Below are 27,808 nucleotides of genomic sequence, written 5' to 3'. Positions count from 1 at the left end.
TCAACAGTTTTTAATATAATCTGTTTTTTGAGAGAGCGTGAAAGAGATGGAGAGAATGTATATAATTTGTTTTACTCTGGTCTGCTTGTCCCGTTCCCAGTTTTCCCAGAGGCGATCTACGGAAATGTGCAGCATCATCGGGATGATGAAACAAACCAGCACTATTTTGCTCCCGAATACGGCTGTAAGTGTCTGCATCTCCGATCTTCCTTACTCTCCCTTTAACTCCATCTACTCCTCCATGCATTTGATGTAGATCTTATTTTAAGCTTGTGAAGAAGGCACAGTGATGCCGAAACGTTGGTGGTTTCTCACCCAATAAATTACTGGGAGTTTATACATAGTGTGTGTGTATATGAACAATACTCCACCACCTATTGTGCCTTCCTCTTGTGATGATTTAGTTAACTTTAATAGCAAATTAAGGGCAACCATTGATGCCATAGCACCAGTAAAGTTGAAAAAGTCCACATCCAAAACAGAGAGCCCCTTGGATGAGTGAGCAAACTAATCAATTAAAGAGAAATTGCAGAAAGGCAGAGCGGAAGTGGAGAAAGTCAAAGTTGCAGGTCCATTATGATATTCTGAGAGAGATACTTGGCATACAGTATATAACAAGGCAATTAGAAATGCCAGACGGGCTCATTTTTCTAACTTGATCACGATTCATCAGAATAATTTGAGAGAGCTCTTCTCGACCATTGATGGCCTGATAAATCCTACCCCCGTAAACCTATGTGAACTTTCCTCCACATCTAAATGTGATGAGTTTGCGGCATATTTCAGAGATAAGATACAAACATTGGGTATCAGTCAAGCAAGACCTGATGAGATGTTTGATATGTGCCCTAGTCTACCATGCAAAGGCACTATGGATTTATTTTCCCTGGTTGACACAGAAATGGTCAGGAAAGTGATATCACAACTTAAGCTTTCTACCTGCCTTCTCGATCCTATCCCCACCACCTTCTTTTACTGAAGAAGTGCAAGCTATTGTTAATCACTCCCTGTTCACAGGCACATTCCCCGCTGCACTAAAAACTGCTATGGTAAAAACCCTTCTGAAGAAAAGTAATCTATACTGAACAAAAATATTAACGCAGCATTCAACAATTTCAACGATTTTACTGAGTTACAGTTCATGAAAGAAAATCAGTCAATTGAAACAAATTTAATTAGGCCCTAATCTATGGACTTCACATGACTGGGCAGGGGAGCAGCCATGGGTGGGCCTCGGAGGGCATAGGTCCACCCACTTGGGAGCCTGAACCATCCACTGGGGAGCCAGGCCTAGCCAATCAGAATGAGTTTTTCCCCACGAGGGCTTTATTACAGGCAGATATACTCCTGTTTCATCAGCTGTCTGGGTGGCTGGTCTCAGGCGATCCCGCAGGTTAAGAAGCTGGATGTGGAGGTCCTGGGCTGGCGTGGTTACACGTGATCTGCGGTTGTGAGGCCAGTTGGACGTACTGCCAAATTCTCTAAAACAACAACGGAGGCGGCTTATGGTAGAGAAATGAACATTCAATTCTCTGGCAATAGCTCTGGTGGACATTCCTGCAGTCAACATGCCCATTGCACGCTCCCTCAAAACTTGAGACAACTGTGACATTGTGTTGTGTGACAAAACTACACATTGAAAGTGGCCTTTTATTGTCCCCAGCACAAGGTGCACCTGTGTACCGATCATGCTGTTTAATCAGCTTCTTGATATGCCACACCTGTCAGGTGGATGGATTATCTTGGCAAAGGAGAAATGCTCACTAACAGGGATGTAAAACAATTTTTGCACAACATTTTAGAGAAATAAGCTTTGTGTGTATGGAACATTTCTGGTATATTTTATTTCAGCTAATGAAACATGGGACCAACACTTCACATGTTGCATTTATATTTTTGTTCAGTATAGATTCTTCAGCTATTAGCAATTTTCGGCCAATCTTCCATTATTAAGCAAACTTCTGGAGAAATTGGTGTTCAAACAGCTAAATGTTTTTTTTAGGTGTCAACTGTATTTCTTTTAAATTCCAATCTGGTTTTCGTGCCCACCACAGCACAGAGACAGCCTTAGTTAAAGTGGTAAATGATCTTAGAGCCAACACAGATGCCAAACAACTCTCTGTCCTTGTACTCTTAGATTTAAGTGCTGCATTTGACACTGTTGACCATGATGTCCTTCTGGGCAAACTGGAGAGGTGGGTTGGCCTCTCCAGTCCAGTTCTAAATGGGTTTAGGACCTATTTAACCGGTCGAGAGTCACCCTTGGTGAACATAACTCAGAGAAAATACATATCACGTGGCGTTCCACAAAGTTAGATTTTGGGTCCGGTACTGTTCAGTTTATACAGTGGGGAGAACAAGTATTTGATACACTGCCGATTTTGCAGGTCTTCATACTTACAAAGCATGTAGAGGTCTGTAATTTTTATCATAGGTACACTTAAACTGTGAGAGATGGAATCTAAAACAAAACTCCAGAAAATCACATTGTATGATTTTTAAGTAATTAATTTGCATTTTATTGCATGACATAAGTATTTGATACATCAGAAAAGCAGAACTTAATATTTGGTACAGAAACCTTTGTTTGCAATTACAGAGATCATACGTTTCCTGTAGGTCTTGACCAGGTTTGCACACACTGCAGCAGGGATTTTGGCCCACTCCTCCATACAGACCTTCTCCAGATCATTCAGGTTTCGGGGCTGTTGCTGGGCAATACAGACTTTCAGCTCCCTCCAAAGATTTTCTATTGGGTTAAGGTCAGGAGACTGGACCTTGAGGACCTTGGACCTTGAGATGCTTCTTACGGAGCCACTCCTTAGTTTCCCTGGCTGTGTGTTTCGGGTCGTGTCAAGCTGGAAGACCCAGCCACGACCCATCTTCAATGCTCTTACTGAGGGAAGGAGGTTGTTGGCCAAGATCTCGTGATACATGGCCCCATCCATCCTCCCCTCAATACGGTGCAGTGGTCCTGTCCCCTTTGCAGAAAAGCATCCCCAAAGAATTATGTTTCCACCTCCATGCTTCACGGTTGGGATGGTGTTCTTGAGGTTGTACTCATCCTTCTTCTTCCTCCAAACACGGCGAGTGGAGTTTATACCAAAAAGCTCTATTTTTGTCTCATCAGACCACATGACCTTCTCCCATTCCTCCTCTGGTTCATCCAGATGGTCATTGGCAAACTTCAGACGGGCCTGGACATGCGCTGGCTTGAGCAGGGGGACCTTGCGTGCGCTGCAGGATTTTAATCCATGACGGCGTAGTGTGTTACTAATGGTTTTCTTTGAGACTGTGGTCCCAGCTCTCTTCAGGTCATTGACCAGGTCCTGCCGTGTAGTTCTGGGCTGATCCCTCACCTTCCTCATGATCATTGATGCCCCACGAGGTGAGATCTTGCATGGAGCCCCAGACCGAGGGTGATTGACCGTCATCTTGAACTTCTTCCATTTTCTAATAATTGCGCCAACAGTTGTTGCCTTCTCACCAAGCTGCTTGCCGATTGTCCTGTAGCCCATCCCAGCCTTGTGTAGGTCTACAATTTTATCCCTGATGTCCTTACACAGCTCTCTGGTCTTGGCCATTGTGGAGAGGTTGGAGTCTGTTTGATTGAGTGTGTGGACAGATGTCTTTTTATACAGGTAACGAGTTCAAACAGGTGCAGTTAATACAGGTAATGAGTGGAGAACAGGAGGGCTTCTTAAAGAAAAACTAACAGTTCTGTGAGAGCCGGAATTCTTACTGGTCGGTAGGTGATCAAATACTTATGTCATGCAATAAAATGCAAATTAATTACTTAAAAATCATACAATGTGATTTTCTGGATTTTTGTTTTAGATTCCATCTCTCACAGTTGAAGTGTACCTATGATAAAAATTACAGACCTCTACATGCTTTGTAAGTAGGAAAACCTGCAAAATCGGCAGTGTATCAAATACTTGTTCTCCCCACTGTATATGTTAACCCTTGGGAGCGTTATCAGAAAGCACATCATTGATTTTCACTGCTACGCAGAAGATACACAACTTTACATTTCTGTGTCACCAGAGAATTTTACATCCATGGATAAATTATTAGACTGTATTAGTGATTTAAATACTTGGATGGCTCACCTATTGTTGGAGCCAAAGAACAGAGAGAGAATCTAGCCGCACATTTAAATTCATGGGCAATAAAGATAAAACACCAGGTAAAAAACCTAGGTGTTATTTTAGATTCTGAACTTAATTTCGAATCACAAATTAGAAATGTGACCAAAATCGCTTTTTACCACCTGAGGAACATTGCCAAGGTGCGTCCGTTTATCTCTCAGGCTGATACAGAGAGACTCATCCATGCTTTTATTACAAGCAGGTTTGACTACTGTAATGCTCTCCTGTCTGGTCTACCCAAGAAAGCCATTGGTTAACCGCAAAACATACAGAATGCTGCAGCACGGGTACTGACCAAGACCAGACGGAGAGCACACATTACACCGGTTTTAAGGTCTCAGCACTGGCTGCCTGTGAGTTTTAGAATACATTTTAAGATTATTTTATTGTGTTTTTAAATCAATCCACGATTGCGCAGCCCAATACAACTTTAAGTTATGTACCCAGTAGGTCCCTCAGGTCTGCTGGCACTGGCCGTTTAACTATCCAAAAGCCTGGGACCAAGAGGCATGGAGAGGCAGCCTTTACTTACTATGCCCCCAGCCTCTGGAATAGCCTGCCAGAGAACCTGAGGGGGGCCGATAGTGTGGACATATTTAAAAGAGATATTAAAACGCATCTTTTTAGCTTTACTTTTCCTCAGGGTGCTTTTTAGTTGTTCAGTTTGTCATTCTTTTGTTTTTTGTCTTGTGTTTGTAGTAAATATTTCAGCTTTAATTTACATTGTTTTTTTATTAGTTTTTTCCTGTGAAGGACATTGCATCATATTTTATGTTTTGTAAATTGTTTTTGTGGAGTGTACATTGTCTTCAAATTGTGTAAATTGGACAAAGAAGGGTCTCTATACTCTATAAATAACTTTTTTCCTTCTCCCCTGTCTCTCTCTCTCTCTCTCTCTCTGACTCTCTCTCTGTGTCTCTCTCTCTGTGTCTCTGTCTCTCTGTCTCTCTCTCTCTCTGTGTCTCTGTGTCTCTCTCTTTCTCTCTGTCTGTCTCTGTCTCTCTGACTCTCTCTGTCTCTCTCTGTCTCTCTCTCTGGGTCTCTCTCGGTCTCTCTCGGTCTCTCTCTGACTCTCTCTGTCTCTGTCTCTCTCTCTGTCTCTCTCTGTCTGTCTGTCGCTCTCTGTCGCTCTCTGTCTGTCTGTCGCTCTGTCGCTCTCTGTCGCTCTCTGTCGCTCTCTGTCGCTCTCTGTCTGTCTCTGTCTGTCTCTGTCTGTCTCTCCTCTCTCTCTGTCTCTCTCTCTGTCTCTCTCTCTGTCTCTCTCTCTGTGTCTGTCTCTCTCTCTGTGTCTGTGTCTCTCTCTCTCTCTCTCTCTCTGTCTCTCTCTCTCTGTCTCTGTCTGTCTCTCTCTCCTCTCTCTCCTCCTACACTATTCTGTTTTAGTGGCTGAGGATGTTTGCTCTATTGACATCTTTGCCTTTGGCATATGTACCCTGGAGGTAAGACACAAACAATCCGGGGTGAGGTTTCACCTCCCTAGGTATACATTTAGGCTCAGTGTCTAGGGGCAACTTCACCCTACGCTGACACAAACACTCTTTCTCTTGCAGTATTCAAATAATAAACACCCAAATACCCTTTAGATACACTAAATGACCAAAGGTATGTGGACACCTGCTCATCGAACATCTCATCCCAAAATCATGGGCATTAGTATGGAGTTGGTCCCCCCTTTGCTGTTATAACAGCCTCCACTCTTCTGGGAAGGCTTTCCACTAGATGTTGGAACATTGCTGCGGGGACTTCCATTCAGCCACAAGCATTAGTGAGGTCGGGCACTGATGTTGGGCGATTAGGCCTGGCTCGCAGTCGGCGTTCCAATTCATCCCAAAGGTGTTAGATGGGATTGAGGTCAGGGCTCTGTGCAGGCCAGTCAAGTTCTTCCACACCGATCTCGACAACCCATTTCTGTGTAGACCTCGCTTTGTGCACAGGGGCATTGTCATGCTGAAACAGGAAAGGGCCTTCCCCAAACTGTTACCACAAATTTGGAAGCACAGAATTGTGTAGAATGTCATTGTATGCTGTAGCGTTCAGATTTCCCTTCACTGGAACTAAAGGGGCCTAGCCCGAACCATGAAAAACAGCCCCAGACCATTATTCCTCCTCCCACCAAACTCTACAGCTGGCACTATGCATTGGGGCAGGTAGCGTTCTCCTTTCATCCGCCAAACCCAGATTTGTCCGTCGGACTGCCAGATGGTGAAGCGTGATTCATCACTCCAGAGAACGCGTTCCCACTGCTCCAGAGTCCAATGGCGGCAAGCTTTACACCACTCCAGCCGACGCTTGGCATTGCGCATGGTGATCTTAGGCTTGTGTGCGGCTGCTCGGCCATGGAAACTCATTTCACGAAACTCCTGACCAACAGTTCTTGTGCGGACGTTGCTTCCAGAGGCAGTTTGCAACTCAGTAGTGAGTGTTGGACAGACGATTTTTACGCGCTATGCGCTTCAGCATTCTGCGGTCCCGTTCTGTGAGCTTGTGTGGCCTACCACTTCGCAGCTGAGCCGTTGTTGCTCCTAGACGTTGCCACTTCATAATAACAGCACTTACAGTTGACCGGGGCAGCTCTAGCAAGGCAGAAATGTGACGAGTTGGAAAGGTGGCATCCTATGACGGTGCCACGTTGAACGTCACTGAGCTCTTCAGTAAGGCCATTCTACTGCCAATGTTTGGTCCATGGAGATTGCATGGCTGTGTGATGGATTTTATACACCGGTCAGCAACGGGTGTGGCTGAAATAGCCGAATCCACTAATTTGAAGGGGTGTTCACATACTTTTGTGTGTATATCACAAATGAGGGTCACAGATGTTTAATTGATACCCATATTTATGTTATGTTCAATAGACTCGAAACAACAGGAAAAAACATTCCCGAAACCAAGGATGTTTTTTACCTGAACTCGTCCAATAAGCCATTCTCATTTTCCGATTTTTAAAAATGTTTCTCCTTTTTTTGTGCCTACTGATGGATAATATTAACAACAAATGCAATACAGAGTCGTGTTCATTAGGCACCAAACGGAAGAAAACGGACTGAAAGAGGGAGGGACCACTAGAATAACATTTACACTTTCTGTTTGTAATGTTTTCCCCGTTGCGTGCCTTAATAAACACCATCCAGCATATGTTTTTGTTTTTTTGGGTCCTCCCCAACTGTAGATGGCAGTGTTGGAGATCCAGGCCAACGGGGACACTGTGGTATCCAAGGAGGCTATAACCCATGCTGCCCAGTCATTAGAGGACCCGCTCATAAAGGCAAGTCACGCAGGAGTAGTGGGCATTCGCGATGGAGTCTATAAAGTCAGAAGTAATTTGCCACAGGGCAAAAAAACTGGTTGCTTTCATATTAGGTATTTACGACTTAATATTTACATTTTTAGTCATTTAGCAGACGCTCTTCTCCAGAGCGACTTACAGTTAGTGAGTGCATACATTTTTTCATACTGGTCCCCCATGGGAATCGAACCCACAACCCTGGCTATATGACATCTTCTCAACCAGAAAACGTCGTTAAGATGCCGTGCCAAATTTTGCCTGCTGGGTTAGTGCTACATCAGCTGGCATCTTCCCTTCACTTACCATCTTGCAACGCTCACTTATTTCAGCAGTTTAACGCACACAACATAGGTTGTTCTCAGTTTCTTCATTTTTGCTTCAGTAAAATAGTTGCTCCTGCCAGGATGCCAGTATTTTCTCTAAAGTAAATGAAGGAGACACTGCCATATGCAGTGGTTTGCAATGACTTTAACCACTGGGTGTTCATTCTGGAAAATTTTTGATTTAATAACCAATAATTATGGAATATTAGAATCCCCAATTATACAACTCCTAAGGATTCATTGTACTGTAGTGGCAAATGTGTTAAGGAAAGTTGCCAGCCGCTATAATACATTGAGTCAAACTGTTGGGTGTGCCATCTTTGTTGGGTGTGCCATCTTTGTTGGGTGTGCCATCTTTGTCAGTCACTGAAGCCACGGCACTCGCTAATAGCCATGACACATTTCTTCCTTCCTTCCTACCAAGTGTTTGTAGTTAACTCTGTGAAAGATGACAGGCAGTTATATAGGCACATTGTTAGATGTGTGTTTGTTTTTTTGCACGTCAGTCACTAAGGCGATGGCTCTCTCCAATTACCAATTTACACAGTTCCTCTATCCTACCAAAGGTTCACCGTGCCGTTTTTACATTCAAAATGATTTCACACTAAATCACCACGTGTTTGCGCCAGAGTCTAGCAGTGGTGTTACCCCCCCCCCCCCCCCCCCCGACCACGTATGAAGGCAGCGGTTCCCTGTTTAAAAAATCACCACATTCCACCACTAGTAGTAGTAGTAGTAGTAACTCTATGCCCCTCCCTTTCTTATTACAGGAGTTCACCCAGTCGTGTGTACGCATGGACGCCAAAAAGAGACCCACGGCCCACGACCTGCTGTTTCACAGGGTTCTGTTTGAGGTGCACTCTCTCAAGCTTCTGGCTGCCCATTGCTTTATCAACTATCAGTGTGAGTAATGTCGCATCGGAGAGGTACATTTTACTATCAGTGTGAGTAATGTCGCATCGGAGAGGTACATTTACATTCCTGACACAATTGGTTGAGAAACATCCCACAATCTCTTTTCAGTCTCATGTTCCAAAATTTGAAATTGTGTTTTTTTTTTTTTTACATCGGATAAAAGTACAGACTCAGAGCGTCAAAATGGCATATCATACACTGTAGATGGAGGAAACATGGAAGAAATGCTGCTTTAAAAGTTGATAATAATAATAATAATAATAATATAATAATAATAATAATAATAATATGCCATTTAGCAGACGCTTTTATCCAAAGCGACTTACAGTCATGCGTGCATACATTTTTTGTGTATGGGTGGTCCCGGGGATCGAACCCACTACCTTGGCGTTATAAGCGCCGTGCTCTACCAGCTGAGCTACAGAGGACCACGATAAATGATAAATGGTCCTCTGTAGCTCAGCTGGTAGAGCACGGCGCTTGTAACGCCAAGGTAGTGGGTTCGATCCCCGGGACCACCCATACACAAAAAATGTATGCACGCATGACTGTAAGTCGCTTTGGATAAAAGCGTCTGCTAAATGGCATATTATTATTATTATTATTATTATTATTATTATTATTTATCCCATTTAGGAGAAAAGGGCATTTAAACATTTCACACTTGCTCTACATCAGTGTTCCCCAAACTCAGTCCTGGGGACCCCAAATGGTGCACGTTTTGGTTTTTGCCCTAGCACTAGACAGCTGATTCAAATAATCAAAGCTTGATGATTAGTTGATTATTTGAATGAGCTGTGTAGTGCTTGGGGCTCCCGAGTGGCCCAGTGGTCTAAGGCACTGCATCTCAGTGCTTGAGGCGTCACTACAGACCCCCTGGTTCAATTCCAGGCTGTATCACAACCGGCCGTGATTGGGAGTCCCATAGGGCGGCGCACAATTGGCCCAGCGTCATCCGGGTTTGGCCGGTGTAGGCCATCATTGTAAATAAGAATTTGTTCTTAACTGACTTGCCTAGTTAAATAAATAAAAAAATAGGGCAAAAAGCAAAACGTGCACCCCTTGGGGTCGCCAGGACTGAGTTCTGGAAACGCTGCTCTACATCAATCCTTGGGAAACGTATAGATTTAGAAAACGAATACTTTCGCCAAAATGGATTCTCTGAACATTATCTCACCAAGTTAACCCATTAGGCAAACCATTTACAGTGTTAAATTGCCTACTGTTGTATAATAAAGATAACTTTTCACATTGAACAGCTCTTTGTTAGCGCCCATTTAGCATCGTTCACATCCTCCTTAAACCCTTAAGGCTTGATTGATTAGTTGATTATTTGAATGAGCTGTGTAGTGCTTGGGGCTCCCGATTGGCATGCTTGCTTCCCAGCCGAAACAGTTCGTTTGTGCATATGTATATTATGACAACATTTTGTGATGTTTTAGACTTCGATTAGGTTTTTTTTCAGGAGGCAAGGGATTCTTCAATAAAGTCTTTGTTGTCATTCAACGAGAGACGACTTGTTTTCATGCACATTTTGTCATTGAAAAATACTACACCAAACATCTTTAGTTAGATGTAAAATTGCACGACTAAAATCTCTTAAGGCAAAAACGTCAAAATTAATGACAGATTTCTTGAGTTATCTTATATTAATTCTGACTATTTTGAGGAAGGGTATACTGGCTATGGCGTCTCAAAATGGACAAACAGTACTATTGCCGCTTTCTTTCTTGTTTTTCAAGCGAAGGTCTTTAAGGGAGTATTCGAGCACACTCGTTCGGCATGCTCACACCTTTAGACCCACCCATCTTTTTAAAGAATTCACATTGGAACACGTGACTGTGGACATGTGCTAAAGCAGTGAGGTAGTGCTTAAAAAAACAAAGATTTAAACAAAATACTTTATTAACTTCAAGTGCTAGGTAGTGCAAGATAGTAGCCTACACAAAAGGTAAAAACATAATCTAGACCTAGGCCTATATCGTAAGATCATTTTGAGTAACTTTGGTTCAGGTTATGTATGATATGAACAAAGGAATCTAGCCTGAGAGCATATTTCTGTCCTGCCCTTTGAATAAGGACATGTAATGTCCATGGCTTTTTCATTGCAAAAGTCCTGATCTTCTCAAAAATATATGTTTGTCGGGTTGTGTCCAGTCTGGGGTATGCCTTCACATCTCTGGGAGGAAGGAGGTGAATATTGCACAGCAATGAGTGAAAGCAAAACCAGGATCCAGACAATTAAAGCTGTAAAGGAGGAAAGCAGACAAAAATAGACAAGACATTAAAATGTTTTGAATACCAGCAATAACATTAATTGACCCCCAAGTTCAAGCAATAAGCTCAAAGTACAAAAGACAAAATACCTGAAGTGTTGCTTGTTCACCCTCGATCATCTCCTTGGTGGCAGAGAGCCGCTGGAAGACAAATTCCAGAAATGGGTTAAAACAATAATTAATTAATGTCCCATAGCTTGTTATTGCCTGTTGAATACTACAGCGGTACTAAAATGCCCCGTACACACTTACGCTTCCAACACACCGACTGCGTCATTTGCGTTTTGGTACACCAGAAGTACATTCATTTCCAATGGAACGCTGCGATTGCCTTGCAGCATTGCGTTGCAGAGGCAGTTGCAGTGCGCTCTGTGTGGTGCATACGTTGGATTTATCGAACGTATGCATCAAAAACTGTATGCGTAAACGGCTTGACAGAAATGATAGCAGAAGGTGAATGTTGAACTTTTGTTGCACACATATCTAGATGATGCAGCATACTATTTTGCGTAATGACACAGTCGTGTGTTCAAAGCCTTACACCTCAATCACACTGACAGTGTCTTGCGCAAAATAGTACGCTGCATCATCTGGATACGTGTGCAACAAAAGTTCAACATTCACCTTCTGCTAGCATTTCTGTCAACCCATTTACGCATACGGTTTGACGCATACGTTCGATAAATCCAACGTATGCACCATAACAGAACGAACTGCCTCTGCAACGCAATACTGCAAGGCAATCGCAGCGTTCCATTGGAAATTAATGTACTTCTGCTGTACCAAAACGTAAACACTGTCGGTGTGATTGAGGCGTTAACCTGCTTCCAGCCCAACAATGGCAATGCAGACACTACAAGAGAACTAAACTCAGCAAAAAAAGAAAAGTCCTCTCACTGTCAACTGCGTTTATTTTCAGCAAAATTAACATGTGTAAATATTTGTATGAACATAAGATTCAACAACTGAGACATAAACTGAACAAGTTCCACAGACATGTGACTTTGAATCTTATTGAATAATGTGTCCCTGAACATTTTTACATTTTAGTCATTTAGCAGACGCTCTTATCCAGAGCGACTTACAGTTAGTGAGTGCATACATTATTTATTTTTTCATACTGGCCCCCCGTGGGAATCGAACCTACAACCCTGGCGTTGCAAACGCCATGCTCTACCAACTGAGCTCCATCCCTGCCAGCCATTCCCTCCCCTACCCTGGACGACGCTGGGCCAATTGTGTGCCGCCTATTTGTACACTATCTTCTTAAAAGCGTATTTTAAACCTAACCTTAACCACACTGATAACCTTATGCATAACCCTAACCTTAAATTAAGATCAACAAACACATTTTTGTTTTCATTATCTTTTACGATATAGCCTATTTTTACATTGAGGCTGTCGTAACTAGTGACAACCTATCACGAGCTCCAACCGCAAAAGTAAACATTTCCATAATACTGTGGCTGTTTTATAACTAATTACGGCTTAATTGAATGAAAAAGCTAAGTGCCAAAGTTGATTTATAATAGGTTTATCCAGCTAATTAATCATTTAGTGTACTCGTACCAGCCTACTTTACTGGTAGCTAGGGTGCTAAGTAACAGTCAGTATCTGGTGTGACAACCAGCTGCATTAAGTACTGCAGTGCATCTCCTCCTCATGGACTGCACCAGATTTGCCAGTTCTTGCTGTGAGATGTTACCCACTCTTCCACCAAGGCACCTGCAAGTTCCTGGACATTTCTAGGGGGAATGGCCCTAGCCCTCACCCCCCGATCCAACAGGTCCCAGACGTGCTCAATGGGATTGAGATCCGGGCTTTTCGCTGGCCATGGCAGAACACTGACATTCCTGTCTTGCAGGAAATCACGCACAGAACGAGCAGTATGGCTGGTGGCATTGTCATGCTGGAGGGTCATGTCAGGATGAGCCTGCAGGAAGGGTACCACATGAGGGAGGAGGATGTCTTCCCTGTAACGCACAGCGTTGGGATTTCCTGCAATGACAACAAGCTCAGTCCGATGATGCTGTGACACACCGCCCCAGACCATGACGGACCCTCCACCTCCTATGGGTTTGTGCCCATAGGTGACGTTGTTGCCGGTGATGTCTGTTGAGGACCTGCCTTAAAACAGGTCTACACGCCCTCAGTACAGCCTCTCTCAGCCTATTGCGGACAGTCTGAGCACTGATGGAGGGATTGTGTGTTCCTGGTGTAACTCGGGCAGTTGTTGTTGCTAACTTGTACCTGTCCCGCAGGTGTGATGTTCGGATGTACTGATCCTGTGCAGGTGTTGTTACACGTGGTCTGCCACTGCGAGGACGATCAGCTGTCCGTCCGGTCTCCCTGTAGCGCGGTCTTAGGCGTCTCACAGTTTATTTATGAAATGTATTGCCCTGTCCTCATGCCTCCTTGCAGCATGCCTAAGGCACGTTCATGCAGATGAACAGGGATCCTGGGCATCTTTCTTTTGGTGTTTTTCAGAGTCAGTAGAAAGGCCTCTTTAGTGTCCTAAGTTTTCATAACTGTGACCTTAATTGCCTACCGTCTGTAAGCTGTTAGTGTCTTAACGACCGTTCCACGGGTGCATGTTCATTAATTGTTTATGGTTCATTGAACAAGCATGGGAAACAGTGTTTAACCCCTTTAAAATGAAGATCTGTGAAGTTATTTGGATTTTTAGGAATTCTCTTTGAAAGACAGGGTCCTGAAAAAGAGACGTTTCTTTTTTTTGCTGAGTTTAGCTAGATTTAGCAAACATTTAGATTCTTAATTACCAGCTGGCTAGATGTAAATGGAATTCATCTAGCTAGCCAGCTAGTTGAGCATGCAAAAATATTACTTCAATCTATATAATCCAATAGCTAGCTAACGTTAGCTATTTAGCTATCATGTCATTGTGGCTAGCTAGCCAACTTAGCATGTGTCCCTATCACTTAAAATGGGGTTTGATTAGCATTCGCACCACAGTGGCTATTTTCGATAGTTCGCTAGTTAAACTGGAAAACATGACAAATATTATCATCATGTCATCTATAGCTTAGCACATCAGCAATCAACATTTAACAGCAGAATGCAACTGGCTAGCTGGCTATAACGTTGCTTCGTCCCGCAAGGAGCCATCTGTAAACAATGGCTCGTTGAGGGACGAAGCAATCTATAACGGTACCTGTATGCAGCTGTCTAGCTAGCTAGCTAGCTATATAGCTAACAATAGCTAGCAATGAAAACTACTTTTTGATATAGTTGAGACAGCTACATCATGCACATGCGTTATTATCTTGGAATTTTAACTGTAGACTCTTACCGGTGTATGGATTATGATGATTCACGGCAGACTGAAACACTTTCAAAATGATCCTTCCCACTCGGCTTCAACCAGTCCAGACTGCATTAGCCCCAGAAGACAGAGCTGTGTCGATACCAGCAGCAGTATTCAGGACAACACTGGTATTGAAAGCTGTAGCTACACTTTGCATGGAGTCCATGATGGAAAATATGATTAAATCCAATGGATCGTTGTAATGTCCGCGGTAGCAGAGAGCAGGATGCGCCATTTGACAGACAAGCCTTGAGTGACAGAATGGACTCCTTTCTTGTGAATGTCCCAGCCCACTCATTATCTCAACCAATCATGGCTAGGCATTTTCTCAGCGTCTGAACAGCTTCGTGATTTCACATTTTGTATTTATATTTACAGATTAGTTTGTTATGGCACATAAAAGTTCACATGCTCAAAAAGGCACTTTTGCAAAAAAAATGCATTTATATGGAGGGGGAAAAATTGTTTTTTTTTTAATGTTCAAATGCCTCTCTTGTGAAGTAGTGACATCTGTCACACACCCAGCTTTCTGAAAGGGGTCACAAATACAATGTTTTAGGATTTTGTTAATTAGTCCACTGTGAATACAATCCCACATTTATTTTTCAGGTTAGGAGTCAAATATCCCTTTGACTCTGTCACATTAAAAAAGTTGAAGATTTCTCTTCTAGAGGTCAATAAAATGAAATAAAGTCTCCATATGAATCACATAACGGCAGTCTTAAATGCACTCCCTCTTAACAGATCAGCTTCATGATAACTGCCTAGAAGAGAAGACCAGGACTTTCGACCCCAATGGTGTGATGGCTGAGATCAAGCATGGGGACCGGCCCGGGGTGGAGATCAAGTAAGGATCGAGCAAAACCTGTCCCCAGGCAGAGACCCCAAGGTCTGTATGATTGATTGAGGTGATTTGTTGATAGTACTCATGCTGTCACATTTCTCATTGTTTCCTAAAGGTACTCTAATGTTTCCCCGCTAGAACTGGACAAATTCCTGGAAGACGTCAAGTAAGTGTGGGCGCTGGAGGACATATTGGGTCAAAGGTCATTTGATTTAATTTATTTTATAGTTAAAAGTGGAAGGCTGCTCCAGCCGGAGACGACGTTACATACATTCATAATGATCAAGGATATAAACAGAATAAAGCCCTTAAAGGCTTATTTCCATTGTGGTCCTCTTATTTGATATTGTCCATCAAGACTGGATCCTGTTCAGACAATGAGGGCCTGGTGTGCTAGGCATTTACCCCAGTGCTTTTTTTTTTTTTTCTTTCAAGAAGGAATAAAGCATAGGAAGGAGGGATGCAATTTAAAGGTGGAATAAACTGTGTACCCAAACCTTTGTTGATTACGGTAATCTAATTTAGTCTAATTGCTTTTGGTCTGCACATCATCAAATGTTATGGGTGTGCATCTGCAGCTCATATATCTGATATAAACAAATCAAATGACCTATGATTGGATCCAGATCGGACCTGGGCAGCTTGCGCCAACAACTGGCATTCAGTCGTGTCCTCTTTCCATCTCTTATCTGCTTTGTAATTGGATGGTTATACACATACATTTTGTGTTTATTAGAGTTGTCCACTATTTTATTTAGATTTTAGTCATTTAGCGGACGCTCTTATCCAGAGCGACTTACAGTTAGTGAGTACATACATTTTTCATACTGGCCCCCCGTGGGAATCGAACCCACAACCCTGGCCATGCTCTACCAACTGCGCTGCACTTGTTCCTCGCCACTTGCCAGCCGTCATTGTAAATAAGGATCTATTCTTAACTGACTCGCCTGGTTTAAATACGAAATTTGATATGATCTACATAGTAAACCTCTTAATCCTAGGTTTGTCCTACTTTCCAGTTGGATGTTAGAACCCTCTGCTCTGATGGCTGCCATCTCATATGTGTTAACTATATCACTTGACTTCTTCCCCCTTACTAGCTCTGACTTCCCCCTTACTTCCCCCTGACTTCCCCCTTACTTCCCCCTGACTTCCCCCTTACTTCCCCCTGACTTCCCCCTTACTTCCCCTTACTAGCTCTGACTTCCCCCTTACTTCCCCCTTACTTCCCCCTGACTTCCCCCTGACTTCCCCCTGACTTCCCCCTGACTTCCCCCTGACTTCCCCCTGACTTCCCCCTTACTAGCTCTGACTTCCCCCTGACTTCCCCCTGACTTCCCCCTGACTTCCCCCTGACTTCCCCCTGACTAGCTCTGACTTCCCCCTGACTTCCCCCTGACTTCCCCCTGACTTCCCCCTTACTAGCTCTGACTTCCCCCTTACTTCCCCCTTACTTCCCCCTTACTAGCTCTGACTTTGCGGCTAGCTACTTTATTGAGGAAAAAAGTGTACTTACTATGACCGTGATAAGTGGTTGTCTCACTAACTGCAAGTCGCTCTGGATAAGAGTGTCCGTTAAATGACTTAAATGTAAAAAAAAAAAAACTCAATTCAATTACGTCTATAAGATTTTCCAAGGGACTGTTTTCCCTTTCCCCTTTTCATACTGACTGTGGCATTTAGTTAGTATTTAAAGTAAAGACTGTACATCACATGACTTAACTCATTTAGTCTGTTTTTCAATTGATTGGATTGGATTGGCTCTTTCTGTGCGTATACACTAGGAATGGGATCTATCCCTTGATGAACTTCCAGCGGGGCCTCACCATGCCCCGGACCCTGTCCATCTTCCAGGAGCGCATGGAGACGGTGAAGACTCCTAGCCCAGAGCCCCAGGAGATGGAGACCAGAAAGGTAACCACAATACGAGGGGCTGCATGTAGAGAGGCAGACCAGTAGTCAGAAGGTTGCTTGTTCAAATCCCGGGCCAGTCAATAAAAGCATTTTATAGTATATGTGCTGTATATGAACCATACAGGCAACACCCAATCAAAACGTTGCGGAAAAACAATTAACATCTATACAGTCTCTTTAACTGGCAACCGGAAGGCTGCTGGTTTTAGATACCAGATGGTACCATCTTCTGCCGTTGTGCCCTTAAGCAAGACACTTAGGCACTAAAATAGTGTGTTTGTGAGTCGTCTGTGAGGCAGAGCGGAATAACAATTTCTACTCTATGCTTTAGTCTAATTAACCTTCTTGTCTGCTTTCAATTACAGGTGGTCCCCTATTGTAATGAAATCAGTTTAGCTAATGTTTTCCCTCTATGTCCTTCTTTAAACTGTACAGGTTGTCCAAATGCATTGTAACTTAGAGTTCGCTGATGAAGGTACCAGAAGTCATGTGAGTTTGGCCCATGTTTATTTTCATCTACAGAACTTACACTTTAAAAGGAAGAAAGATTTGTTGCTGAAATGTGAAAAGAGTCCGAGCTTTTATAACTATACAAAAATAATTGCACGATAAAACATTTCCTTGTCCATGGTTTGTGTGGTCTAGTGGTTAGTGGCCATGGTTTGTGTGGTCTAGTGGTTAGGGGCCATGGTTTGTGTGGTCTAGTGGTTAGTGGCCATGGTTTGTGTGGTCTAGTGGTTAGTGGCCATGGTTTGTGTGGTCTAGTGGTTAGTGGCCATGGTTTGTGTGGTCTAGTGGTTAGGGGCCATGGTTTGTGTGGTCTAGTGGTTAGGGGCCATGGTTTGTGTGGTCTAGTGGTTAGTGGCCATGGTTTGTGTGGTCTAGTGGTTAGTGACCATGGTTTGTGTGGTCTAGTGGTTAGTGGCCATGGTTTGTGTGGTCTAGTGGTTAGGGGCCATGGTTTGTGTGGTCTAGTGGTTGGTGGCCATGGTTTGTGTGGTCTAGTGGTTAGTGACCATGGTTTGTGTGGTCTAGTGGTTAGGGGCCATGGTTTGTGTGGTCTAGTGGTTAGTGGCCATGGTTTGTGTGGTCTAGTGGTTAGTGGCCATGGTTTGTGTGGTCTAGTGGTTAGGGGCCATGGTTTGTGTGGTCTAGTGGTTAGGGGCCATGGTTTGTGTGGTCTAGTGGTTAGGGGCCATGGTTTGTGTGGTCTAGTGGTTAGGGGCCATGGTTTGTGTGGTCTAGTGGTTAGTGGCCATGGTTTGTGTGGTCTAGTGGTTAGTGGCCATGGTTTGTGTGGTCTAGTGGTTAGTGGCCATGGTTTGTGTGGTCTAGTGGTTAGTGGCCATGGTTTGTGTGGTCTAGTGGTTAGTGGCCATGGTTTGTGTGGTCTAGTGGTTAGGGCCATGGTTTGTGTGGTCTAGTGGTTAGGGGCCATGGTTTGTGTGGTCTAGTGGTTAGTGGCCATGGTTTGTGTGGTCTAGTGGTTAGTGGCCATGGTTTGTGTGGTCTAGTGGTTAGGGGCCATGGTTTGTGTGGTCTAGTGGTTAGGGGCCATGGTTTGTGTGGTCTAGTGGTTAGTGGCCATGGTTTGTGTGGTCTAGTGGTTAGGGGCCATGGTTTGTGTGGTCTAGTGGTTAGTGGCCATGGTTTGTGTGGTCTAGTGGTTAGTGGCCATGGTTTTTGTGGTCTAGTGGTTAGTGGCCATGGTTTGTGTGGTCTAGTGGTTAGGGGCCATGGTTTGTGTGGTCTAGTGGTTAGGGGCCATGGTTTGTGTGGTCTAGTGGTTAGTGGCCATGGTTTGTGTGGTCTAGTGGTTAGGGGCCATGGTTTGTGTGGTCTAGTGGTTAGGGGCCATGGTTTGTGTGGTCTAGTGGTTAGGGGCCATGGTTTGTGTGGTCTAGTGGTTAGGGGCCATGGTTTGTGTGGTCTAGGGGCCATGGTTTGTGTGGTCTAGTGGTTAGTGGCCATGGTTTGTGTGGTCTAGTGGTTAGGGGCCATGGTTTGTGTGGTCTAGTGGTTAGGGGCCATGGTTTGTGTGGTCTAGTGGTTAGGGGCCATGGTTTGTGTGGTCTAGTGGTTAGGGGCCATGGTTTGTGTGGTCTAGTGGTTAGTCGCCATGGTTGTGTGGTCTAGTGGTTAGGGGCCATGGTTTGTGTGGTCTAGTGGTTAGGGGCCATGGTTTGTGTGGTCTAGTGGTTAGTGACCATGGTTTGTGTGGTCTAGTGGTTAGTTTGTGTGGTCTAGTGGTTAGTGGCCATGGTTTGTGTGGTCTAGTGGTTGGTGGCCATGGTTTGTGTGGTCTAGTGGTTAGTGACCATGGTTTGTGTGGTCTAGTGGTTAGGGGCCATGGTTTGTGTGGTCTAGTGGTTAGTGGCCATGGTTTGTGTGGTCTAGTGGTTAGTGGCCATGGTTTGTGTGGTCTAGTGGTTAGGGGCCATGGTTTGTGTGGTCTAGTGGTTAGGGGCCATGGTTTGTGTGGTCTAGTGGTTAGGGGCCATGGTTTGTGTGGTCTAGTGGTTAGGGGCCATGGTTTGTGTGGTCTAGTGGTTAGTGGCCATGGTTTGTGTGGTCTAGTGGTTAGTGGCCATGGTTTGTGTGGTCTAGTGGTTAGGGCCATGGTTTGTGTGGTCTAGTGGTTAGTGGCCATGGTTTGTGTGGTCTAGTGGTTAGTGGCCATGGTTTGTGTGGTCTAGTGGTTAGTGGCCATGGTTTGTGTGGTCTAGTGGTTAGGGCCATGGTTTGTGTGGTCTAGTGGTTAGGGGCCATGGTTTGTGTGGTCTAGTGGTTAGTGGCCATGGTTTGTGTGGTCTAGTGGTTAGTGGCCATGGTTTGTGTGGTCTAGTGGTTAGGGGCCATGGTTTGTGTGGTCTAGTGGTTAGGGGCCATGGTTTGTGTGGTCTAGTGGTTAGTGGCCATGGTTTGTGTGGTCTAGTGGTTAGGGGCCATGGTTTGTGTGGTCTAGTGGTTAGTGGCCATGGTTTGTGTGGTCTAGTGGTTAGTGGCCATGGTTTTTGTGGTCTAGTGGTTAGTGGCCATGGTTTGTGTGGTCTAGTGGTTAGGGGCCATGGTTTGTGTGGTCTAGTGGTTAGGGGCCATGGTTTGTGTGGTCTAGTGGTTAGTGGCCATGGTTTGTGTGGTCTAGTGGTTAGGGGCCATGGTTTGTGTGGTCTAGTGGTTAGTGGCCATGGTTTGTGTGGTCTAGTGGTTAGGGGCCATGGTTTGTGTGGTCTAGTGGTTAGGGGCCATGGTTTGTGTGGTCTAGTGGTTAGTGGCCATGGTTGTGTGGTCTAGTGGTTAGTGGCCATGGTTTGTGTGGTCTAGTGGTTAGGGGCCATGGTTTGTGTGGTCTAGTGGTTAGGGGCCATGGTTTGTGTGGTCTAGTGGTTAGTGGCCATGGTTGTGTGGTCTAGTGGTTAGGGGCCATGGTTTGTGTGGTCTAGTGGTTAGGGGCCATGGTTTGTGTGGTCTAGTGGTTAGTGGCCATGGTTTGTGTGGTCTAGTGGTTAGTGGCCATGGTTTGTGTGGTCTAGTGGTTAGTGGCCATGGTTTGTGTGGTCTAGTGGTTAGGGGCCATGGTTTGTGTGGTCTAGTGGTTAGGGACCATGGTTTGTGTGGTCTAGTGGTTAGTGGCCATGGTTTGTGTGGTCTAGTGGTTAGGGGCCATGGTTTGTGTGGTCTAGTGGTTAGGGGCCATGGTTTGTGTGGTCTAGTGGTTAGGGGCCATGGTTTGTGTGGTCTAGTGGTTAGGGGCCATGGTTTGTGTGGTCTAGTGGTTAGGGGCCATGGTTTGTGTGGTCTAGTGGTTAGTGGCCATGGTTTGTGTGGTCTAGTGGTTAGGGGCCATGGTTTGTGTGGTCTAGTGGTTAGGGGCCATGGTTTGTGTGGTCTAGTGGTTAGGGGCCATGGTTTGTGTGGTCTAGTGGTTAGGGCCCATGGTTTGTGTGGTCTAGTGGTTAGTGGCCATGGTTTGTGTGGTCTAGTGGTTAGGGGCCATGGTTTGTGTGGTCTAGTGGTTAGTGGCCATGGTTTGTGTGGTCTAGTGGTTAGGGGCCATGGTTTGTGTGGTCTAGTGGTTAGGGGCCATGGTTTGTGTGGTCTAGTGGTTAGGGACCATGGTTTGTGTGGTCTAGTGGTTAGGGGCCATGGTTTGTGTGGTCTAGTGGTTAGTGGCCATGGTTTGTGTGGTCTAGTGGTTAGGGGCCATGGTTTGTGTGGTCTAGTGGTTAGGGGCCATGGTTTGTGTGGTCTAGTGGTTAGGGGCCATGGTTTGTGTGGTCTAGTGGTTAGTGGCCATGGTTTGTGTGGTCTAGTGGTTAGTGGCCATGGTTTTTGTGGTCTAGTGGTTAGTGGCCATGGTTTGTGTGGTCTAGTGGTTAGGGGCCATGGTTTGTGTGGTCAAGTGGTTAGGGGCCATGGTTTGTGTGGTCTAGTGGTTAGTGGCCATGGTTTGTGTGGTCTAGTGGTTAGGGGCCATGGTTTGTGTGGTCTAGTGGTTAGGGGCCATGGTTTGTGTGGTCTAGTGGTTAGGGGCCATGGTTTGTGTGGTCTAGTGGTTAGGGGCCATGGTTTGTGTGGTTAGGGGCCATGGTTTGTGTGGTCTAGTGGTTAGTGGCCATGGTTTGTGTGGTCTAGTGGTTAGGGGCCATGGTTTGTGTGGTCTAGTGGTTAGGGGCCATGGTTTGTGTGGTCTAGTGGTTAGGGGCCATGGTTTGTGTGGTCTAGTGGTTAGGGGCCATGGTTTGTGTGGTCTAGTGGTTAGTCGCCATGGTTTGTGTGGTCTAGTGGTTAGGGGCCATGGTTTGTGTGGTCTAGTGGTTAGGGGCCATGGTTTGTGTGGTCTAGTGGTTAGTGACCATGGTTTGTGTGGTCTAGTGGTTAGTTTGTGTGGTCTAGTGGTTAGTGGCCATGGTTTGTGTGGTCTAGTGGTTAGGGCCATGGTTTGTGTGTGGTCTAGTGGTTAGTGCCATGGTTTGTGTGGTCTAGTGGTTAGGGGCCATGGTTTGTGTGGTCTAGTGGTTAGTGCTGCAGACCCAGGCACTCACATACAGTATGCACGAGAGTTGGCATTGGTTCAAATCTGACCCAGTGCGCACTCGCACCTCTCTTTTTATAACAGCTAATAAAACCAATTAAATAAATAAAAATATGCAAGGAATGATAAAATACATTTCCTAAACTTTTAATTCTCTCTTTTTGACTGCAGCTCTCTCTCCTCCTGAAGATGGACGACAAGCTCCAACGCCAGCTAAACTGTGATGTGCTGCCTAGTGAGTCAATCCAACGTTCCACAAAGTTATTGTAATGTTATTGTGTACCTTTTTTTTGACGTCATATTAACCAAACAGGAGGATATAAGTGCAACTTCTGGTCCTATGGGCTGGGTAAACTGGTTTCGGAGACCTTTCAAAAACAGCTTGTGGTGTAACGTGGCACGGTTGGAGTTCATGTTCTTGACAGGGCAATGTGTCGTACAGTAAAAAGAAACAGTCACTAACTTATGGAATTAGGCTAAGACTCCACTGTGGATCAACATATAACTCTAAGTTACAATGCATTTGGACAACTGTACAGTTTAAAGCAGGACATAGAGGGAAAACATTAGCTAAACTGATTTCATTACAATAGGGGACCACCTGTAATTGAAAGCAGACAAGAAGGTTAATTAGACTAAAGCATAGAGTAGAAATTGTTCTTCTGCTCTGCTTGGTATCAGTTACTAGGTAATTAACAACCACATGCCAATATACAGAAGGGCTGTTACAAGTGCAGATATACAGCGCCATCTTTTGGATTATTCAGAACTTATTATTAAGTGACTCTCAGTAGATCTCTTGCAGTTTTAAAGGGGAAGTTCAGGATTTTATTTGATGTTAGATGTTTCCTCACCCTGAAAGTAGTCTATGGGCCAGGAAAAACTGGAATCTTGTGTTTTGGTTTTCTTTAAACAGCCACTACAAACATCAGCAACTGCTAGCAAAGAAATCTATGGGAGTGAAAGGGGACCCTTTAACTGTAGGACTGGTTGAGGAGCTTTATATATTAAGGTTTGTGGTGGCTGTTTGTGTTTTCCAATTTAGCTGACAGCGCCAAAGACCTGGCTAGTGAGCTGGTTTACTTCGCCTTCATCAGTGAGGTAAGTGGAGTGGATATGAAGACAGGGATGAAATAAACTCAACCCAGGCCAGCCTTGAATCTGTCATATTTATACATAAGATATCAATACAAAACAACAATACTTAAGTATTTTTCATTTTTCTGGTTATTACTTTGAAGAATTTGACACCATTGATAATTACCTGGTACCAAATGGTGCCTAGTGGGACTTATTTGAATGAATCCCAAAGAATCAAACGTGTTATAGATAGCTTATTACTATGTAACTACCATTTTACCAGGTCCCATTTTAGTAAATACCTGGTCATTGTACCTTAAAATAAAGTGCAACCAAATATTGTCCCTAATGTAACCCCTTTGTTCCTGTCTCTCGTTTCTTCAGGAGGACTGTGAGAAGCTGGCAGGCTTTCTGGAAGACGCCCTGTGTAAGCATTGGTCCAGGCCGCCACTGGAGGAGTCTTCCCTGGCATAGTGACGAAGTACCGAGACACCTGCTGCTGCCCCGAAGGGGGATCTGGAGCCTGGACCCTGGGAAATTAGTGAGGGAACTTTAAGAGGGTCAAAATGAAATATGAAATGCCAGACTTAAGTCTGGGCATAATTTTTTTTTTTTTTTTTTTTTTTTTTTTTTTGGTGCTGCTTGTAAGGGAAGAGAACCAAGTCAGAGCTTCAGTCTGTGTGGCAGATGTAAAGCATCAAGAAAGGCTGTCTCAAAACAGAAGTGATCTCTCTTTCTACTAAACAGAAGTGCCAACCAACTCAAGCCAGATAACACTACGCTAGGAGAGCTACTATGTTTGGTCACTTCAATGCCTCAGTCTCTCAGCACAGATGATGTCAATGGCCTTGTTTAGAATATCTATTGAAAGAGTATAGCAAGAGAGAATAAGCAATACGAGGAACATGAAGGTCTTCAACATTACTGCTGCATTAAGGAGGCCTTTTACTGTCTCAAAATGCCAATAATTTTTTTACAATTTTGTCCATATTTATTAACGTGTCCTTTAATAATAACCCAATGGGCTCCATTTTACATACGCAGCGCAGCATTGGCAGTGACCCCATAAAAAAAAAAAATGTATATATAAAACTCGCAATACCATGCAGGGTGAGGGTAGGGCAGACACGTTGAGATTTTGTGTCCGAAGATTCCGAATTGAGCCAATGGTTTTTCAGTGGTAGTCATCCTCTGCAGGATGAATGACAACTTAGATGATTGTCCGGCCAAAAGAAAACTCACAATATGTTTGCCTTGTACATATGCATCTCGTCCCAAAAAAGTAGGGATTAGTTAAATTTATGATAGACAAAAACGGACAAGGATGTACGGCCTATACATTTTATCCGTGTTCATGCGTCTCTGTTAGGGTTGAATATTTTCCCGGTATTTTACAAATGTTCCATCCTGAGAATAAATCACTTTTCTCCCGGGTAACCCGGTATTTCCCGCCAAAACCGTAAGTGTCATTCAAAAGCACTATAAAGTGTATAAATATGCCTGTGTCTGGATTTGATTAGCGCTTCGATCGAAAGTTCAAGTCTGACGCTACCTGAGCCTGATGAGCCATACATTAAAGACATTTTATGAGCCCTACATTAAAGACATTTAATGAGCCCGAGCACAAAAAAGCCCAAATGCTTGTGCCGTTATCCAATACATATACGATGTAGGCTACTGCACATTAAGCACGACAGAAAAACATAAAAGCCCATAGATGTAGCTAGCTATATGCTGTTTTGGGTAAATAAATTAAACTAGCTCCAGTAAGCTAATATTTGTGAGTGAACTGTTTTACTGTATTGTATTATACTGTATTATATGGACTGGAATTACGCACGTCGTTCAAACCATGAGACTCTGGTGCACCACATGCTGCCTACAAAGTTACCAGTATAGGCTAGCAAATTTGATTTTAATTTGGAAATATAATAGGGCCTATTTGTATAATTAGTAGACTGACGCATATATTTTTCATAATATTTCCCCTAATGTTATTAGCCAACCTCTTTCTCTCTCTATTGTTGCTTCATTCCTTCCTCGCGTTCAACAGTTAAATGAAATACGTTTTGTTGTCCTTATCTTCATCATTCTAATGACATCCTTGAATATAACAGGACTAGAATTAGATGCAGAAGGCTTTCACTTCTCTTCATGAAGACTGAATGGTTATGGGTCTGAATAAATAACTGCTATAGCCTACCGACATCGCGCTTTCGCTCTTCTTTCAAACTACCTACGAGTTTTACTGGCTGCTGTATTTACCGTTAAGCAAACAAGAGCTTGTGTCCCTCTTTGAATAGTCTATTGGTATAAGAAATGCAAAAAAACAACAAAAAAAACATGTCCAGCAAGGTATTCTGGTGTAGCTTTTTCTGCATTGGACTCCAAGAGCTAAGGAGCGTTTTTTTTTAAGGAGAGAGGCCAGTGGAGCACAGGTGCGTGCGTGTTGCGCAAGAGACAGAGGCTATAAGTTAGAAGCTTATTATGCATAACCCATCATTCATTAGCTAAATATAAGGCTAATACTACAGTGAATGTGTTACCTGAAAGAGGTAGGCTAGGACATCTATATATAGGGCTATATATCAATCTAGAACAGGATCTATTTTGGATGCAATTTGAATGGAGTTGATAGAGAGACTGTGAGAGTGCTCGCGCGTGCACTGATTTTAAAGCAACGATATTCGAGTGATAGGCTGTTTTAAAACTGAAGCTGCAATATATATATATATATATATATATATATATATATATATATATATATATATATATATATATATATCTACTGATGGGTTGTCTGTCCCCACGCTGAGCGTTGATTCATCATGCAGAGGCCGAAGAGAAGACAGATTTAGACATTGCGTTTAACGGTTCCATTCACGCCATGCTGTTCATATAAATAATTTATTATAATTTACCGGTTTCTCAGTTATTTATCCCGGGAAAAGGGAGTGGTTTTGGGCGGTAACCGGGTTCTCGCCATTCAACCCTAGTCTCGGTGTGGCCGTTCCCTTATGCATGTTGTAACTTTTCTTTTGCGACGTCTGAGAAAGCACAGATTATTGAACCAGCATTGAAGCACATAACACTAAAATGTGCGTAATTCAATCGCAATGATTATTTTTCAAATGTTACTGTTTGTTAGTGCGAGGCTACGCTGCGTATGTATATCACCCAGGATGTTTTAATCTTATAAGGCTACAAACAAGATGCACAAAATTAGCATGCATGTTGTATTGCTTTGTTACTTTCCAATCATGACCACCTCACCGCAAGTGTTAGTCTTTCATAGGTCACACTCTATGACCATCACCGTTTCTGAGGAGACTGTGTTCCCGGCAGGCAAAACTGACATCATGGAACAAGGATGTTTTGTTAACGTCTTTTTAGCAAACTAAATAATGTGTTCATCTGGTTGCAATATAGCTTCTGACCAAACTGCAACCAAAATATACCGTCTTTCCCATTAAGTCTTTACCTTGTCATGAAAACATTTTCTCGGTTTCTTACTTTACCTGGTTGTAACAGAGACCAGTTGGTTGTAATCTGGTTATATGACATCTTCTCAACCAGAAAACTAGTTAACAACCAGAAGTCATAAAGACACCATGAGCCAAATATTGTCCACTGGGTTGATACCGTAAAACCAAACACTACTTCTGCCTTTGTGTGTTTGGGGCCGACCTAACACCTTTGCTCAATTGCAGGGAAAGTCTGGGTTAACTGCAGATCTTCCTTATTATATATCAGACATTGAACCTGTGAAAGTAGCTCTGTTTATAAAACTGGAGACAATAGAATAATTTGCCAGCAATCCCTAACACGCTATGCTGTGTTTCTCTTTCAAAGAATGAAAACCTTATCCCCTATCATGCTGCGAGGAAGACTTGCCTCACAATTTGAATTCATACAGTTTTCTGCCTCATTGATCTGATCATCATTCGACCGATCTTAAGATTTTGTCTCTGTCCTTAATGTCTTTCAGTGGAAAGGCATACAAGAGCTTCTGAATTCAATTCGCTGATGAGAAATGTACCTTTTGAACTATGAATTGTCATTTTCTTAAGTCATAACTTGCAACATGCCCCTCCCATGTTGCTGTATGTTCTGGTCTGGATGGACAGCTGTTATATGGATCCACATGGGAATATTAATTTTGGTGTTTTGCATTTGCTGAAAGGTCAATATTGTTTTTAACTTTGTTTTCAATCAGATAAGCTACACTATGGAAATGTAGTTGCTAATTATTTACCTCAGATTTTAGCTTGTTGACTGTATGGTTCATTATACATGCATGACATACTATTAATCCATATTTTAGCTGCAATCAAGCCCAAGTGCCTCCCTATACACTAGCGGTAGCGTTTTCCCAAACTCTGTCCTCGGGACCCCCCCTGGGTGCACGTTTTGGTCTAGCACTACACAGCTGACTCAAATAATCAAAGCTTGATGATTAGTTGATTATTTGCGTTTCGCTGTGTAATGCTAGGGCAAAAAACAAAGCATGCACCCCTTGGGGTTCAGAGGACAGAGTTTGGGAAACCCTGAACTAGTGTTACACAAACCAACTTCAATGCAATTTTAGTTGCCATTGAGCTCCCGTGTTGGGCTGTATACATGCATGAGCCTCAATTTCCATTTGTAAGCCAGCATTCATTT

At 43.7% G+C, this 27,808-nt stretch overlaps 1 protein-coding gene and 1 long non-coding RNA gene across 2 annotated transcripts in view; one reads left to right on the top strand and one right to left on the bottom strand.

The window, feature by feature from the left end:
- Window positions 1-24,843, top strand: part of LOC311147166 (nuclear receptor-binding protein 2-like) — a 58,594-nt gene extending 33,751 nt beyond the window's left edge. Inside the window, exons 8-18 of the mRNA XM_084183802.1 lie at window positions 101-184; window positions 5,535-5,590; window positions 7,318-7,413; window positions 8,528-8,660; window positions 15,018-15,120; window positions 15,233-15,283; window positions 16,902-17,031; window positions 17,467-17,520; window positions 22,238-22,301; window positions 23,112-23,167; window positions 23,531-24,843. Coding sequence (XP_084039928.1) covers window positions 101-184; window positions 5,535-5,590; window positions 7,318-7,413; window positions 8,528-8,660; window positions 15,018-15,120; window positions 15,233-15,283; window positions 16,902-17,031; window positions 17,467-17,520; window positions 22,238-22,301; window positions 23,112-23,167; window positions 23,531-23,620 — 917 coding nt within the window. The 3' untranslated portion in view covers window positions 23,621-24,843. The remainder of the gene's footprint in view (window positions 1-100; window positions 185-5,534; window positions 5,591-7,317; window positions 7,414-8,527; window positions 8,661-15,017; window positions 15,121-15,232; window positions 15,284-16,901; window positions 17,032-17,466; window positions 17,521-22,237; window positions 22,302-23,111; window positions 23,168-23,530) is intronic.
- Window positions 10,563-14,528, bottom strand: LOC311147167. Its single transcript, XR_014614762.1, has 3 exons — window positions 14,259-14,528; window positions 11,039-11,089; window positions 10,563-10,919 (listed from the first exon to the last, which is right to left on the bottom strand). It is a non-coding gene; the product is annotated as an uncharacterized lncRNA (long non-coding RNA).
- Window positions 24,844-27,808: the final 2,965 nt, after the last annotated feature.

Source organism: Coregonus lavaretus (assembly GCF_964263955.1).
Source record: "Coregonus lavaretus genome assembly, chromosome: 19".
NCBI lineage: Eukaryota > Metazoa > Chordata > Actinopteri > Salmoniformes > Salmonidae > Coregonus > Coregonus lavaretus.
Note: the sequence above shows the minus strand (reverse complement) of the source record. Positions and strands in the feature narration are given on the sequence as shown.